Source organism: Stegostoma tigrinum, chromosome 5 (assembly GCF_030684315.1).
Source record: "Stegostoma tigrinum isolate sSteTig4 chromosome 5, sSteTig4.hap1, whole genome shotgun sequence".
Lineage (NCBI taxonomy): Eukaryota > Metazoa > Chordata > Chondrichthyes > Orectolobiformes > Stegostomatidae > Stegostoma > Stegostoma tigrinum.
In genome coordinates, this window is record NC_081358.1 from 53,588,482 (window position 1) to 53,606,449 (window position 17,968).

Consider the following 17,968-nt stretch of genomic DNA (forward strand, 5'->3'; position numbering starts at 1 on the left):
AAACAGCAAGATCTTCTTTAAATAATGTCACAAGCAAAAGGGATCAAAGTAAATACAGGCCCAACACAGAACAAAGCTGGGGGAATAATAACAGCGAACCAGGAAACAGCAGCACAGTTAGACAAATACTCTCTATCAGTCTTCACTGTGATGGCATTAATAGCATTGCAAACATACTAAATAATCAAAGGGTTTAAGAGGGACAGAAATAAACACAATTACCATTACAGGAGAAAAAAAAGTAGTAGGAAAACTAACAGGACTAAAGGACGATAAAGTTCCCTGGACCCTGATGTTGCATCCTAGGATATGAGAGATAGGGGGTGCAATGGTAGTAACCTTCCAAGAATCTTTAAATTCTGGCAAAGTCCTACAGGGTAGGAAAACTGAAAATCTATCATTTATTTAAAAAGAAAGACAAAAACAAGTAACAATAGGCCAACTAGCTTAATACCCGTCACTGGGAAAATGTGATATGATAATAAAGCTTGTAATAATACAGCATTTAGAAATACACAATTATAATCAAGCAGAGTCAACATGGTTTCATGAAGGGATAATTATGCCTGTTAAATTTCTTAAGAGTTATGTGAGGAGGTAACTAGCATATGACAGGTAAAGGGGAACCAGTAGATGTGTTATATTTGGATTGCTAAAAGGTGCACAATAAAAAGGTATCACATATAAGAACCCATGATATTGGGCATACTGTATTAGTATAGAAAGAGAACTGGTTAACTAATAGAAGACAGGGTTTGGATAAAGGGGATATTTCCAAGATGGCAAACTACAACTAGTTGAGAAAGATTAGTGCTGTAGTCACAATTATGTACAATATATATTAATACACTTAGATGACTGAAGTACTAGCAACAAATGGTCAGATGACCTAAAAAATAGGTGAGGAGCCAAGTAGTGGGCATGATACAGAGGGGTATAGACTGGTTAAATGAATAGGCAAAAACCCAGCAAATGGAATACACTGTGGAATAATGTGTTGTGCACCTCGGCAAAGAGCTGATTATTTAAATTTTGGATTTGGGAGTTCCAGTGTACCAATCACAAAAAACTAACATTTAAGTTCAGCACATGATAGGAAAGGCCAATGGAATGCTGGTCTTTTATTTCAAAACGGAATAGAGTATAACAATGTGGAGGTCCTGATAGAATTTCCACACTGTAGGGATTCTATGATTCTGAACTATACACTAGTCAGAAAAATCACTCAAAACTAACAAAAAGTAACAGTTTTGGTGCCCTTATCTTAAAAAAAGTATACTGGCATTGGAAGCAGTTCAGAGAAGGTGTGCAAAATTGATAAAGGGTATGCAGGGATTTTCATATGCGAAGTTGCATGGATTGGACTTGTACTCATTGTGGTTTAGAAGATTGACAGGAGACCTGATTGAAACTTACAGAAATTCATAGAGTGCTTGACAAGGTAGGTACAAAGAGGTTGTTTCCCCTTCGGGAGAATCTAAGGCTAGACAGCATAATGTCGTAACAAAGGGTCATCGAATTCAGACTGAGATGAATAAGAATTTCTTCTCAGAGGGTAGTGGATCAATGGAATTCATTATCACACTATTAAGGCTGAGTCATCAAGGCAGAGATGAATAGATTTTTAATTAATAACAGGATCCAGCATTATGAGAATAAGGAAGGAAAGTAGACATCAGGATGATCAAATTAGTCATGATTTCACTGAATGGCAGAGTAGACTTGATAGACTGAATGGCCTTTTTCTGCTCTTTGATCACATGGTCTTCTGGTTAGAGAGGGTTTACTGGATTGATACCTGAATGAGCTTGCTGTCTTATTGGGAATGATACAACACATGAAGGCACAAGAAAAACACAATATCCACAACATCAAAGCGCTGTCATAGTACACCCACTATAATGTGCTATCATTGAAATAGCTGCTAGGCAACATGGCTCCATTCCAACATGAAAAAGACTTGTAATCCATTCACAGGCCATTCAATTGCACTGAATCCCATTAGTGCAGTATCTATAGTGGACAACAGTTTGACATTTGCTCCATGTTTTCCTTTATGTCAAAAGTAGTACTGAAGATTGCTATTTATGCTAAAATTGCATGATTTCAAAATAATACTAAACTATGCCTTTAATTCTGGTATCAGCTTTTAAAGAACTGTTTAGCAGGATCTTAATAATTGTAAAACCAGGAGTAGGAATCAGTATTTTTTTTAAACAATCACGAATGTATCAGCAAGATTTCCCAAAACAGTGCTTTTGGGGAAAACTAGACCAAAACAACAGTAGTGGAAAAATTAGTCCAATACTTTACAACATGGATTACCCAAAGAAACAGTCAGATCAAGTTTCAAATTTTACTTCACAAATTTTCAGAGATAAAGCAAAGTTTCAGAATAAAATAATTTATGTCTTCAGCCTATCATCCATAATTTCAAGGAAAGAAATAGGGAGTGAAATAAAATTTCAAAATATGAAAATGAACCAGAAAGAAAAAATTGGAAAAGTGGATCTCTCTACTAATCAGATTGGAAACATGGAGGTGCTTAAAAAGTCAAATAGTATATTATGCCATCTTCCAAAAATCTAACTTTACAGGCTCATGAATTGACTTGTGTATGCTGACGAGGAAAACAGTCTTTGTCTGTCTGTGATGTTAATGGAAAATATGCATTATCCATAAAACAATATTTGCACAGACTCAATCCAGAAAACTGAGTTCAAGTGAGCGAATAGTTAAAGTTTACAATGGATAATGACATCATTGAACTGTCATAGTAGGTGGGCTTACCTTCTTGATAGTGTCAAAACAAGATTGACCACAAACACTCTATTGATTATAGCAACTTCAATGTGGTAACAATGGTAGATTCCTATCCGACACCATGACTGGAGGATTGTATCAGGAGAATTGGATATGCATGACTTATTACACTAATTGATGTAATGAAAGGATATTGATAAGTTCTGTTGATTGATACACCAAGATATTTTTCAGCCTTTGTATGGGTATTATCAACGTTAAGTCACACCATTTTTTAAAATGCAGCAATAATTTGTCAACAATTATCCAACAAAGTCACTGAAAGATTAAGTGTTGGGTTGGAATCGTATTGTTTATATTGATGATTTGATAGTGTTCGGCCAAACCTGGAACGAACATGTAAACAACTTTAACAAATTATTTGAGTGATCATGAAGTGCCAAAATGGTCATAAATTTGGCTAAATAGGAGTGTACCAAAGTCACTTATTTGAGCTAACAATTGGACAAAGTCAATTGTCCCCCAGGAACAAAAATAAGTGCAATTCTGTATATTCAGGCCAGAGGCCACAAATGATTTGAGTTCAGTTTAGAAGAATCAAGCTTTTCAATTCCATTTTCACCCTAGCACAACACTAAAAAGAAGGCACAGACAGCGGGCATCTTTGTATAGATTCTAAGGGAAACGTGCTTGGCCCCATTTCATTCATTTTGGCTTTAGCATCATTGTCCCATAATTTCTCCCCACAACAACAGATATACACACGTGTTTTCCGGACTCACCATCATATGTGTAGTAGGTTCCATCTTTGAACACCAACACAGCAGGAAGTTCTTGGACAGAGACATCCTGGTAGAAAAGCATCATTACAAACACTTACAAATTGTCCAGAATCCTTCTTAGTGGTATTATACTTACAGATGAAAAGCACCTAGTCAGCCTGGTTATTATTTTCACCAAAAAGATCTAGAACATTATTCTCTGTAGTGGGATCAAATGTGAACTTGTTCCATCTTGAAATAACATTTAAACATTCCCACCTGGCTCAACTACCTAAAATTATTTTGGACCAAATGTTGAATTCTGGCTTAAAACACTATTTCTATCTGATCATTTATCTTGTTGTAATTTGTGGACTTTGTTAGGTGCAAATTGGTTGCTGAATTTCCTCAATTGATTCATTTTTGCTGAATTACAAGGTGGGCATGAGGAGCCAAATGGCCTATATTTTGTGCTTTTATGGCTTAGGGAAGCTCCTGCACATCTCTGTGTTAATTTTCTGCATGGTTACACATTTTTTCCGTAATCTCCTACAGCATTAATAGCCAAAACAGCAATTATTCACAAGACTCCTCCTATAACCTTCTGATCAGTGGTGATGTTAGTCTTGGGAAATTAGGCAGAGGCAGTGCGTGACTGCATGGAAACTACTCAGGAAATAAGTAATTTCAACCAAAAACAGCAAGGTTACCATTGACAGCCTGGGATCCCAAGTATAGATGTTTTAATCAATTAATTAAGACATATTAGACACACCTCTGAAGCAAATGGGACTTGAACCTGGGCCTTCCGCTACCGAGGTAGGGACACTACAATTGAGCCACGACAGCCCTTAATTTCTTAATCCACTACAAAGTCCTTTGCTCTACTAACTGTGATAGAGGGAAAGCTGGCCCTAAATATATGCTTAAATATAGGCCATATTGCATTCCCAAAAAATCCTTTCAACACAGCTTTCGGCCATTAAAATTCTAACATCACGCTAAGAACACTCAAATTACTGAGAAATCCACATATTTTCCACTTGCCAGATACAAAGGATACTCAGAAATTTTCAAGGACAAATGAAGATAGTGCTAGAGTTCTTTTAATTTATTCATTTACAGAATGAGGACATTGCTGGCTAGGCAGCATTTATTGTTCATTCCTAATTGCCCAGAGGGCAGTTAAGAGTCAATCACATTGCTGTGGGTCTGGAATCACATGTAGGTCATACCAAGTAAAAATGAGAGTTTCCTTCCCTAAGGGACATTAGTGAACTAGATAGATTTTTTTCTATGATCAACAATGAATTCATGGTTATTATTAAATTCTTAATTCCAAACTTCTATTATTATTATTATTATTGAATTCAAATACCACCATTAAGGTTCGAACATTATCTGGGTCTCTAGATTAAAAATCCTGCAATAATACCACCAAGACATCGTCTCCCCAACTTAACCAACTAAAAGCACTCAGAGCACAAGCAATTTTATTGCTGCTTGTCCAACTGCTGATGTGAGAAGCAGAAGCTAGCTGAGAGGTATCTCAGTTCTTAGTGACAAGATTCTGAATAAACTGTACTGCATTTAGCAAATTATCATTAAGACCTTAAATTAGGAGATGGCCTCACTAGTTCAGATATGGAATTACGGATCTACTGCAGGGATCACATCAAACTGAATCTTGGTAAGGCCCTTGTGGTGCAGCGATGGTGACTCTGAACCAGGAGGCCTGGGTTCAAGTCCCATCTGCTCCAGAGGATATGTAGCACATTAACTCCTGAACAGACTAATCACAAAATATCCCCAAATTCAATCTTATGTACCCACCAGGTCACCTGTGGACAAACTCAACTCTGAAGAAACATACAACCCTCTCAAAAGAATAAGCTTCAACAAAAAGTAGCCAAAATTGTTTCTTTTGTTAATGAATACAGATATGGGCTTTGTGCTCATATCTTTGCTGCAATGTTTTGTCAGCTTCAAAGCAATTGCTAAAGCATATGGGATCCTGCGCTTTAAGTACAAAAGCCATAAAGTTATGCTAAACTGAAATGAAGCACCATTTAAGTTAGAGCTTGAATACTGTGTATGTATATCATCGCTGGGGAAGAATATGAAAGCTCTGGAGAGATTTATTAAAGTTCCAGCAATTAGGGGCAATTATTAAATTGTTCTTCAAGCAAACAGGCCAAAGTTTTGTAAAGTTTTTTAAGGTTTCCATAAATATGGAGAAGTTTTTCCAGTGCTGAAGGGTTGATAATGACAGAGACTTGTGTTACTTCACATGTGAACCAAAGATATGAGGAATAATGTAGGAATATGTTATTCACCCCCCAAGTCTGCTCTACCATTCTAAAACATATTTTGGTATCACATTCACGCACTATCCGCAAATCCTTTGCTGCCATTAGTAACTAAAAATCTATCAGTTTGAATGACACTCTTAATGGAGGAGTTTCCACAAGCCACTTGGGTTGAAAATACCAAACCCTTGTTACTTTTACCGAGGGAGTCCCTCTTCATCTCAGTCCGAAATGGCTTGCCTTTTAATTTGAGACTATGCCCTCTAATTCATGACATTACAGCCAGGAGAGATGTCCATTTTGCATCTACTCTGCCTACCCGTTTAAGAATTACGTAATTTTTCGTGACATCACCTCCCATTCTTCTAAAATCCTGAGAATACAGGCCCAGTTTCCAAAATCTCTTCTCATAGTCCAGTTTCATCACCTCAGAAAACAGACTAGTGAACTTCTACAGCATTCTATGCGGTAAATCTCCAACTGAACGCTTCAATTACAGTCTCAACATTGTTTTATGCAATTGAAACAAGACTTCTTTGCTCCTTTACTTAAACCTTTTTCTGATAAAGTCTAACATACCATTTGTCTTCCAAATTGCCTGCTGCGCCTGCATGGCAATTTTCAAAGACTTAGGAACAACGAGACCTTGGTCCCTTTGGGCATAAACAATTTCCAATCTGTCACCATTGAGAAACATCTTCATTCTTCCAACCAAAGTGGATAACCTCACACCTATCCATGTTGCATTCCAGCTACCATGTTCTTGCCCAAACATTCAACCTATCTAACTTCTCATGAACTCTCTTTGCAGTTGCCTCACAATTTCCATTCTCACCAAATTTTGTATTGTTTTCAGACTTCAAAATATTACAATTGGCCCCCACATCCAAATCATTGATTATCATTTGTGACCAATTGGTCCCAAGCACTGATCCTTATAACACCCCACTGGTCACTACTCTTTTCTTTCGACCCATTAACCAATCCTCAATCCATGCTAGCATATTACTGTCCCTTTCTCTCATGCTTGAATTCTGTTTAATGACCTCTTGTGTGGGGCTTTATCAGAGTAAATCTAAAAAGATCACCTCCGCTGTTTCTCTTTAATTGACTCACCGGAATATCCCAAAAATAAACAGCAGATTTGTCAGCCTGATTTGCCCTTTTTTGAATTTATGTTGACCCTGTTAATGAGTGGTTTAGCATTTGGAAGGCATAAAATGATATTGATGGAAGACAGGTTCAATTGAAGAATTCAGAAGAGATCTAAATTAATATTTGAAGAAAAAATTACAGGGACATGGCAAAATTTCAGGGGAGTGTCCTGATAGCCAGTTGAAGGAAGAAAGAATTCAAAGTCATTCTTTACTTGGGCAGATTAATTCACAAAGTAAAATATTACAGGGATTCGACTCAACTAGTGTCGTCTTACAAAAATATATTGTTAATTACCCCGCTCAGACATCTTATTTCACACCTCTGAGGCTGGTAGGTCTTGTACCCAAATGTCTGGCTCAAAGCCAAGGGCACTACCACTGTCACACAAACTATTAAAACTGAAACTAAAAGTTGAAAAATTATGAAAAACTAAAATTGAAAAGGACTTTAAAAACCTTTTGGACAGGCTTAATAGAAGAGATAATGTTGCTTTAATTAGTAAAACAAGATCTTCCATTTAGGTAATGCTTTTCATGACTGTCAGCTCAAAGCACTTTACAGTTTATGAGGTACTTTTGAAGCATGGTTACTGTTACAATGTAGGAACTTAGCTGCTAATTTGTGCTCAGCAAGCATACACAAACTGCAATGGGACAACGTTTGGATATTGTTTTTTGGTGCTTATTGAGGAATAAATATTGGCCTCAACATCAGGGCTAACTCCCGTGCTTTTCTTTGACCTAGTATCAGGGGAATGTGGATTTAACTTCTCTTTTGACAGAAGATCACCGAGAGGGCAATACTCCCCCAATACTTCACTGGAGTGATAGCCTTGATCACTCCTGTACCTAAGCCCTTGAGTACCACTTAAACCCAGATCCCTACGATTCAAAGATGCACACTCCCTAAACCAAGAATGTTGTCAGTAAGGGAAAGAGTTGATAATAGAGTCATTTGTGTGTGGAAGATGGAGTAGAAGGTCCTACTGGTATTTGCAGCAGAAAACAAAGAGAAATGCATCATTTAAACTTAAGACACACACACGATATTTAAAAAAAAACTACCTCTGGTAAAGCATCCTCTGAAGCAGAAAAGAAGTAGGTATACACAATCAGTTCTGATGCCACTTCAAAGAACTTTTCCTGTTAGGGGGTGAAATTATAAAAATGCCAAGCATTAAAATACACTTCTCCACAAGGTTTTACCTATCATGTAGCTCAGAATTTATGTTAGGCTAAAAGTTAACAAACAGATTTTCTAGATACACTTAAAATTTTTAACTATTAGTTTTTAATCAGCTACACTTTTGGTTTGGGGCATAAGTTCTTTCAAATATACAGAAAGGTTTTGAGCATTGTATTCAAAAACATAGAAATACAGATTTCATTTAAAACTTTTTAAAATAAAAACATGTAAATTAGAACATCACAAACTGGAGAACGACAATGTAGAACTTCAAAAAGACTTGACAAGTTACAGAGTGGACAGATAAGTGGCAGATGATTGATGTTCAATGTATAGAATTGAGAGGTAGTACATTTTTGTGGGAAGAACATGGACTGGATAGGGTAGATGCAAGGAGGATGTTGCCAATGGTGGGTGTGTCCAGAACTAGGGTCACAGTACGAGGATTCTGGGTAGACGATTTAGGATGGAGATGAGAAGACATTAATTCACCCAAAGAGTGGTGTGCCTGTGGAATTCATTATCACAGGAAGTAACTGAGGCCAAAATATTGACTGTATTCAAGAGGCTACTAGATACGGCACTTGTGGTGAATGGGATCAAAAGCTATGGGGAGAAAGCAGGATTAGGCCATTGAGTTGGATGGCAGGATTGAGAAGAATGGTGGAGCAGACTCAAAGGGTCAAACGGCCTCCTGCTGCTCCTATCTCCTTTATTTCTAAACAACATAAATGTAAAGGATAGTACTGTAAAGGGTATGCAGGACCAGAGACATCTGGCTGTATATGTGCAATGTTAATTAAAGGTGGCAGGACAGATAAAGAGAGCATACCATATCCTATGCTTTGTTAATTGTGGTATGCAATACAAAAGCTAGAAAGTTTCACTGAACCTGTATGAGGCACTCATTATACCAAATGGAGTACTGTACACGATTCAGGGTGGATTACTTTAGGAAGGATCTGAACGCATTGGAGAGAGGACAGAAAAGATTTTGAAAAATGGTTGCAGGGATGTGAAAATCTCGATTATGAAGACAGATTGGATACATCAGGATATTTTTCATATAGACGACGAGTGGTTCAGATCTAGGCTACACTGCCTATAAGTGTAGTGGAAACAGGTTCAATTGATGCAATCCATGATTGAATTAGATGATTAGTTTAACAGAAATAACATGCAGGGTTACAGGGAAAGAGTGGGAGAATGACAGCAAATTATGATCACCAAACTAAGTCGTGACACTCATTGGAGAGCTGGGCCAAATGACTGTCTTCTGCATCATAACAATTCTGTGATTTGATTATGCAGAAATTGAGTTGTTCTCTTGTTATGTTTGATTCCTTTCGAAGCTGAATATCTAATTGCGAAAAATAAGTTTAAAGTATAAGTGGCCACTGGGCCAGATCAGAGCTGGTTATTTACTGCAACCAAAAAATTTAGTCACAGTCAAAAAAAGGTCAGTTATTGTTACTTATTCTGCTAGAAGTAGCTGAGCATCTTCCCTCATAAGAGGTAATGGGGCAATCAACTGTTCCTGTGACAAGGATGCCACCACTAGCCTCTGTACGGAAATGTTTTGTATTTCTCTTCTTACTGGTTTAGTAATCATTCTAAATTCGTGATCCCATGACAGTAATTCCCCAGTTACAGGAAGGTCTTTACTTACATATTCTGCTAAAATGCTTGCTAACTGATTTTTTTTAAAAATCTCTTTCTACTTTCACTATTCTATCGAAAATTATTCAGCACACAGTGTGTCCATGTAATTATAATTCCCTATTCCTGGCAAATTCCGAAATGTAATCCGATCCAGATCCAATATAATTGGATGATACAGAAATGTTCAATATAAATGTGTAATTGATTCTTATTACCCATCCCTAATTGCCCTTGACAAGGTGGTGGTGAGCTGCTGCTTAAACCGGTGCAATCTATTTGCTTAGGTAGTCTCACAATGTAATTCGAAAGAGGCTACCAGGATTTTGACCAAGTCACACTGAAAGAACAGCAATATATTTCCAAATCAGGATGGTGAATGGCTTTTTTATTCACTAATGGGATGTGGACATTACTTGCTCGCCAGCATGTTATTGGCTGTCCTCAGTTGCCCTTGGGAAGGTGGTGGTGAGTTGTCTTCTTGAACAAGCTGCAGTGTATGTGCTGTGTGTTGATCCACAATGCCCTTAGGGAGGCAATTCTTGGGTTGTGACCTAGCAACAGTAAAGAAATGGTAACATATTTCCAAACCAAGATGGGAATAGCTTGGAGGGTAACATGCATGTAGTAATGTTCCCATGTATCTGCTGCCCCGTCCTCCTAGATGGAAGTGATCATGGGCTTGGAAGGTGCTGACTAAGGAATTTCCGCAGTGCATCTTGTAGATAATACACATTGCTGCTGAGCGTTGATGGTGGAGGGAGTGGATGCTTATGGATGTGGTTTTAATCAAGTGGGCTGCTTTGTGCTGGATGGTGTGAAGCTTCTGGAGTGCTGTTGAAACTACATCCATCCAGGCAAGTGGGGAGTTTTCCATTGCACTCCTGACTGGAACCTTGTCGATGTGGACAGGCTCTGGGGAGTCAGGAGAGGATTTATTCATATTCCTAGCCTCTGACCTGTTCTTGTAGCCATTGTATTGATGTGGCAAATCCAGATGAGTTTCTGGTCAATGGTAACTCCAAGATGTTGATGGTAGGGTATTCAGTGATAGAAACACTCTGAAGTCAAGATGACTGGATTGTCTCTTATTGGGGATGGTCATTGTCTGGCATTTGTGTGGCATGAATGTTACTTGCCAGTGGTCAGCCCAAGCCTGGATATGATCCAGAGCTTGGAGACAGCAAGAACTGCAGATGCTGGGGTCAGAGACAAGGATCCCATCCAGGAATGTTGGTTTTCCTGCTCCTCTGATGCTGCCTGGCCTGCTGTATTCCTTCAGCTCCACACTGTATCGTTCAGATCTTGTTGCATTTGAACATGGACTGCTTCAGTATATGAGGAGTCACAAATGATACTGAACACTGTGCAATCATCAGCAAACATCTCCACTTCTGACTTATGAAGGAGGGGAGGTCATTGATAAAGTAGCAGAAGATGGCTTGGCCCAGAATACTATCCTGAGGAACTCCTGCAGACATGTCCTCCAATCAACCAGGAATATCTTCCTCTGTGCCAGGTATGACTCCAACCAGTGGAGAGTTTGCCCCCAGTACATTACAGTTTTGGTAGGGCTCCTTGATTCCATACAGTGTAGAGGCTGTCACAATCACTTCACTTCTGGAATTCAGCCCTATTGTCCAGGTTTGAATCTAGGCCGTAATGAGGTCAGGAACTGACAGGCCATGAGGAAACCCAAACAGGGCATCACTTAACAAATTATTGCTGAGCAAGTGCTGCTTGATAGCACTGTTGATGACACCTTCCATCACTTTACTAATGATCAAACTAGACTGATGAGGCAGTAATTTGCTGGGTCAGTTTGTTTTGCTTCTTGTGTACAGGAACACACAGGCAATTTTCTACATTGTTGGGTCGACGTCAGTGTTGCAGCTATACAGGAACAGCTTGGCAAATTCTGGAGCACAAGTCTTTAATACTATTGCCAAAGCATTGTCAGGGCCCATCGCCTTTGCAGCATCCAGTCCCTCCAAACATTTCTTGACATCTCGTCACGTGAACGTGCAGGTTGTAATATTCCCATGTATCTACAGCCCTTGTCCTCACGGATCAAACTGATCATGGTTTTTTTCTTTAGGTGCTTTCTAAGGTGCATTGGTGAATTTCTGCAGTTCACCTGTGCAGATAGTACACACTGCTGTAACTGATCATACATGGTGGAGGGAGTGGATTTTATGAGATGTGGTACCAATCAAGCAGGTCGTTTTGTCCTGGATGATGTCAAGCTTAAAATCTATATGTGCTGCATCTAACACATTCTCTTTACTTGTTCAGTTTGATAATTTTTCAAAAATAACTCAATTTGTCAAACATTTAATAAATCATTTGCTAGCTGTTCCACAGCAACTCACATACAATATAAAACTGATCTCTTTGATGTCTTACATATTTTAAGAAAGTATCAATAGCAGACCTAGGATTTGCGTGTCTATGCTTGTGTTATATCATTTGCAAGCAGGCACCACTGGGTACTCTGAACTCAAATGATACAATTTGCATACTTGAGAAATTGTGGTCAAACTGTCTTATGTTCTTTTTGACCTCTTCCAGAAACTCATGGAATGCAATAAGTATGTGACCTACTTCCCACCCTCTCACCCAATATGCCAGGGCATTTTTTTATGTAGCGTTTCTCCCAACTGTTTAATATAAATGCACAGGAAGATTAGAAGAAGCTGGCTTCCTTGTGTTTGGGACATCACCCGACCTTGAAAACTTATGTCAGCTGATTGAAAGAAACTAAAAACGGGATAATTCTGTGTTTAAAATACATTCATGTTCCAAACCTTCAGTGGAGATTCACCGCCAACATAGACAAAGAAGACTGGATGTCTCTTCTGCCAATGATCGAATAGCTGCTGAGAGGAAAGTGATCTGACCAATGGCCTATTAAAGACAAATGAAAAATCAATTCAGCATCTATTTCACAAGCCAAGACACAACATAATTCACAAGCCATTTAAGATCAAATCCATATTTATGTCCGTTTCTGCATGTCAACTGCAATCCTTTAGTCAGGAGCAGCTTGGCTGCCCAATGATGTTATGATCTTTGACCCAAAAGCAGTAGTGAGGAAAATTTATAATTTCCTTAAAAGGTCTGTGGAATCTGTAATTGTTTTTAAAACTGTCTGAAAAGGAGTTAAGATTCTTCATTTGTTGTGAAGGAGTCAATTATAATTTACATAGAGAATAAGAAATACTGATCCATATGGCTAAATCTAAATGGAGAAGTTAATTGTAGACAGCAACTAGGAAACAAAGTGAAGAGGCATACCCAGATAACGAAACATCACTTTATAAACAAATAATTTATAAACAAATGGGTATATTACTAAACATGGCTATACAACACATTTTTAGGGTCTTTTCAAAATTCAAGCATACCTGACAATCAAAATGCACGGTGAAACAAATAAGCTGGTCTTTCTTTTACACAGAAGGTGGTGTGAGCCTCTGCTGCGTGAAAAGTCTTCCAAAAGGTGACAAAAACAGATAGCAGCAGGGATTCACTACATTGCCAATTTAAAAGCAGCTAAGTGCAGATCAGGAAAGGCATTCCTTGCTCTGTTGAATCTACTTTGCAGTTTAAATGGTGCAGATGCAAGATCCAAAAACTAGTATAACTGAGCTTCAAAAGTTACAGAAAGTACAAGGCAATGCAGATTAAGACTCGTAATTCAGCATTAACTTTATACACCATCTTTAATGCACAAGCCATTCAAGGCACTTTACAGAAATATTATCAAACAAAACCTGGACAAATAGAGGAATAGCAGAAGTTTGGACCCACAGATATAAAGGACCATTTTAACTAAGGAGGCAGAGAAGTTAAAGGAATGAATGTCTGACCTTAAAGTTCCAGCTTAAATCCTTCCACCTTTCTACCTCTCTTTCCACTTTTGAAAATTATTTCAAAGCCTATTTTAACCAAGGATTTGGTTCTCTTAGTTTATGCACCAAGGCTCTGTATTTCTGTTATTACATCTTTTACTTATTTATTCCCATGGATTTTGCAAAGCATATGGGCCATTTTCTAAAGGTAAAATGCTGAAATGAATAACAAAATGACAATCTACAGTCAAATTATGTTAACGGTAGGGTTCTGATAAGGGAAACTGCAGAAATGATTCATTCTGATCTCTGCTTGAAAAACAGATTTCACTCTTTAATTTATATATTAATACAAATATCTATTAATTAACAGTGCATCAACAAACATGGCCTTTAAATCTCACAGGGCTCTATTAACAGGAAGCCATTTTCCAGATTCCCAATTTTACTCTGATGGGCCTACAACACTGAAGTCTGTCGCATTTCACTTTTATAGATTACCAACTTGAAAATTATCCAACTATCCCAAATCCTTTAAGACAGAGAAACCAAACGGATTCAGGAGATGAATTTTTCAATTGTACAATGGAAAATATGGTTCCAGTTTACAACTTTACTTTTGGATAAGCAACTTATTCATACTTGTATATTACTCCAAAACTTCTGTAGGATTGGTAGGCAAACTAACACTTTATTTACTATTTAATGAAATTCATGGTGTATATTTATTGCTAAATCTATTATAGAATAATTAATATAGATCTTAGTACTAGAACATGATGAAACTCTAAGGTTTTAGAGTCGATTTGTAGCTCGGGTTGTGGATGGTTGGCTTGCTGAGCTGGTTTGTTGTTTCACAGACTTTTCATACCATGCTGGATAATATCTTCAATGCAGCCTCCAATGAAGTACCGTTGTATTTTCCCACCTGTTATTTAAACTCTGGAGTCCCTTGAGCTACATTATCTCACTTCCGGTTTTCCTTTGCAGTGGAACATATATGGGGTTGAGCTCTGTGTATGTTGACGACTTTATTCATGGAGTATTAGGCTTCTAGGAATTCCCATGCTGGTGTCTTCTCAGCTTGTCTCGGGATCTTGGAGCTGTCCCAGTCAAATTGGTGGTTCTCCTTATCCATGGGGTTACCGATGAGTAAGTACTAATTGTGTCTTTTTGTAGCTAATTGATGTTAGTGCATCCTTGTTGTTAATTTCCTTCCTGTTTGTCCAATGTAGCGTTTGTCACAGTCTTTGGCGGGAATCTTGTATATGACATTGGTTCTGTCCATAGTGAGTAGTGGGTCTTTGGTTTGGGTGAGCAGTTGTCATAGGGTTGATGTGGATTTCTGTGCTACTCTGGTGCCCAGTTGTCTTAGGAGACCTGTGGTCAGTTCAGACGTGTTCCTGATGTAAGGTAGTGTGATGAGTGTGTCCGAACGTGTCGTATCTTCTTGGTGTAGTTCATGTATTGGCATCTTCTGACCCAGTTTTTTGGATATCTATCGTCTTTGAATACTTGGAAGAGGTACTCTTCTTTTTCTTGCCGTAGCTCTGTGCTGCTGCAGTGTGTTGTTGCCCGTTTAAATAATATCGTCTTTGAATACTTGGAAGAGGTACTCTTCTTTTTCTTGCCGTAGCTCTGTGCTGCTGCAGTGTGTTGTTGCCCGTTTAAATAAAGTTCTCACACAACTTCATTTGTGTGTGTTAGGGTGGTTGCTGAAGAAAATCAGCACTTAGTCAGTTTGTGTGGCTTTCCTGTGTATCTTTGTTAGGAATTCCCCATTTTTCCTGCGCTCGACCATGACATCCAGAACAAACAGCTCCCATTCCTGGACGTCATGGTAGAGTGGTTCAGCAAGCCAACACGAATATCAATTGGCTACGAAAAGAAACAACCAATACTCACTCATCTCTATCCACATGGATAAGGAGAACCACCAATTCAATTGGGACAACACTATGATCCTGGGATGACAAAGCAGAGGCCATCTTGGGAATTCCTAGGAGCCTGAGACTGCACGAAGAAAGTTGTCAAACATATAGAGCTCGAGCCCATATACACTCCGTTGCAGAGGAAAACTGGAAGTGAGGTAATCCAGATCAAGGGACTCCAGAGTTTAAATAACAGGTGGGAAAACACAACGGCACTTCATCGGAGGCTGCACTAAAGATATTACCCACACTAAAGATATAGCCAGCATGGTAACGAAATGTCTGCGAAACAACGAACCGGCTCGGCAAGCCAACCAACATGATGCGACTCTACTAGCTTCATTCGACAAAATAATACACCATGGTATTGTGAACAGGGGAAAGCAAAACCTAAATATTCAGACTTAGAGCTGCAAAGATGAAAGAGGTCTGTTTAGTTTCAGATCCAATCTTCCAAGGTTGAATAAAACAGAAACAGAGACAGACAGAGACAGCATACTCCTAGGCTCATTGGCCCTCATCAAGGAATCATAACCATTGCTGTGTACTGTTTTGGTGTATTAGAAGTACTGTACAGCAATTGGCTAAATGCAACCTGCACGTTAGAATAAACTTTATAACAATATGTTTAAGTTTATAAACATACAATCTTCTGGATATTAAAACAATTTTTAAGAGTACCTTCTGTATAATATTTGAAAGGCAAAACTAAAAGAGTAACGAGCTGCTTCCAAGCATTCAAACATAGCAGAAACAAAAAAGTGTTAAGTAAATGTCTGATTTAACAGGCACTTCACCAAATTAGGTGACATTCAGGCATGATTTCACAGGATACCGAATGCACATGCCTCCCTTTCTTTCAGAAACAGGCTTAAAACAACATTTCAAGCTATTCTTTCACCTTAATAAAAAGAATCATAAAAAGGCAATAACAATACTTAATGAACAGGAGGAACAACTTAAAGGAACCAGTGTGGAGATAGTCAGAATGACATCAATGTCCATCACCTTTAAATGCCAATTAGAGACTGAGCATGCATTCCTTAAACCAATTAGCAACAGTCTTGCTTAGTCTAGGTCAGTCAGAATATCACAATTTAACTGAACATGGCACAGGTTGAGTCTTTTAATGATCAAGATTGGAAGGCTGTCAAGGCATTGGAGACAGACAGGAAAACAAAGTAGATTCAGGAGATGTATTTTTCAGTTGTGCAATGGAAAGTGTGGTTCCAGCCTGCGAAAGGTCAATGAATCTCAAATTATATTCACTTATTTCTAGTAACCATCAGGTTATATCATTTACATAAAACTTTGACAAGCTCTATCCACCCGAACAGCAACCATTTTTCTCTCTCCACGGATGGGATCTGATATGCTGAGCATTTCATTTAAGGTTAAATTACATTGAATTATAATCAAATTTTGGGCTTATGGTTGAGCCTAATCAGTTTAAACTTTACAGTGGGTATGTTAAGACATCAATCAAATCTGGGTATGCATGTATACATTGATCAGGGAAGTGTTATCCAGCAGATGGTAGGCTTGTAAGGTAAATAAAGTTATATAAACTCTATAAACTTTTATGTAGTTAATGGGGAATACAAAATTGCTGCAAAGAGTATATTGCCATGCAAAAATTCAAAGGCATAAAACTACAATAGCGTCATACACTCTGGATTATGCTTTAAAAAAAAAATCGTTTATGGGATGTGGGTGTCACTAGCTATGTGTAAATTTGCTTACTCAATTACCAAAATGGTCACTGAGTCACAATAGTACAACTATCAAAACTTTAAATCCACAGGCTTCTTCAAATGAACCAAAAAAGAAAAATCAATTTATTAAGAACAAACCCCTTTCTTAAAGCAAATGGTAAACTCTGATAAACATCCAAAGTAAGATCCAGAATTAAATCTATCCCACAAATTCCACACACTGATACACTCATGGCACAAAGGTGCCAAGTCTGTTGACAATACTTAAAAATACAAAAAAGCGAAAAGAATAACCCATGCGCCAAGGGTCTGGAAACAAAGAATACAACGTAATGTCTCTTACACGGACTAGATTTCCTGTCGACGAAGCTGATTTGTTGACAGCTGCAGGCTGGAATCGGAACTGGACGTTTATCAACAAGCAAATTGGATTAGAGTTGTTGTGAGCTGGTCACAGTCTGTTCATTCAGGCTTTACCAGGCAGGAAAAAAATATTGTTATTTAGAAAATCTATTAGTTTCCCAGAAACTTCAAATACAAACAGGATTGCAGGAGAAATTTTCATCTTCAGTGGTGTGGTCTTTTCTACAGGTACAGCAGTCAAAGACCAGGGAGGATTAGCAGACATTGATT

The 17,968-nt window shown here is 38.2% G+C and overlaps 1 protein-coding gene across 2 annotated transcripts in view; it reads right to left on the reverse strand.

Moving 5' to 3' along the window:
• Window positions 1-17,968, reverse strand: part of LOC125451721 (protein disulfide-isomerase TMX3-like) — a 133,572-nt gene that overhangs the window by 54,917 nt on the left and 60,687 nt on the right. For both annotated transcript variants that reach the window (XM_059646002.1, XM_048529257.2), the window contains exons 7-9: window positions 12,643-12,742; window positions 8,056-8,133; window positions 3,546-3,612 (exon numbers count right to left, since the gene is read on the reverse strand). In XM_059646002.1, coding sequence (XP_059501985.1) covers window positions 3,546-3,612; window positions 8,056-8,133; window positions 12,643-12,742 — 245 coding nt within the window. The remainder of the gene's footprint in view (window positions 1-3,545; window positions 3,613-8,055; window positions 8,134-12,642; window positions 12,743-17,968) is intronic.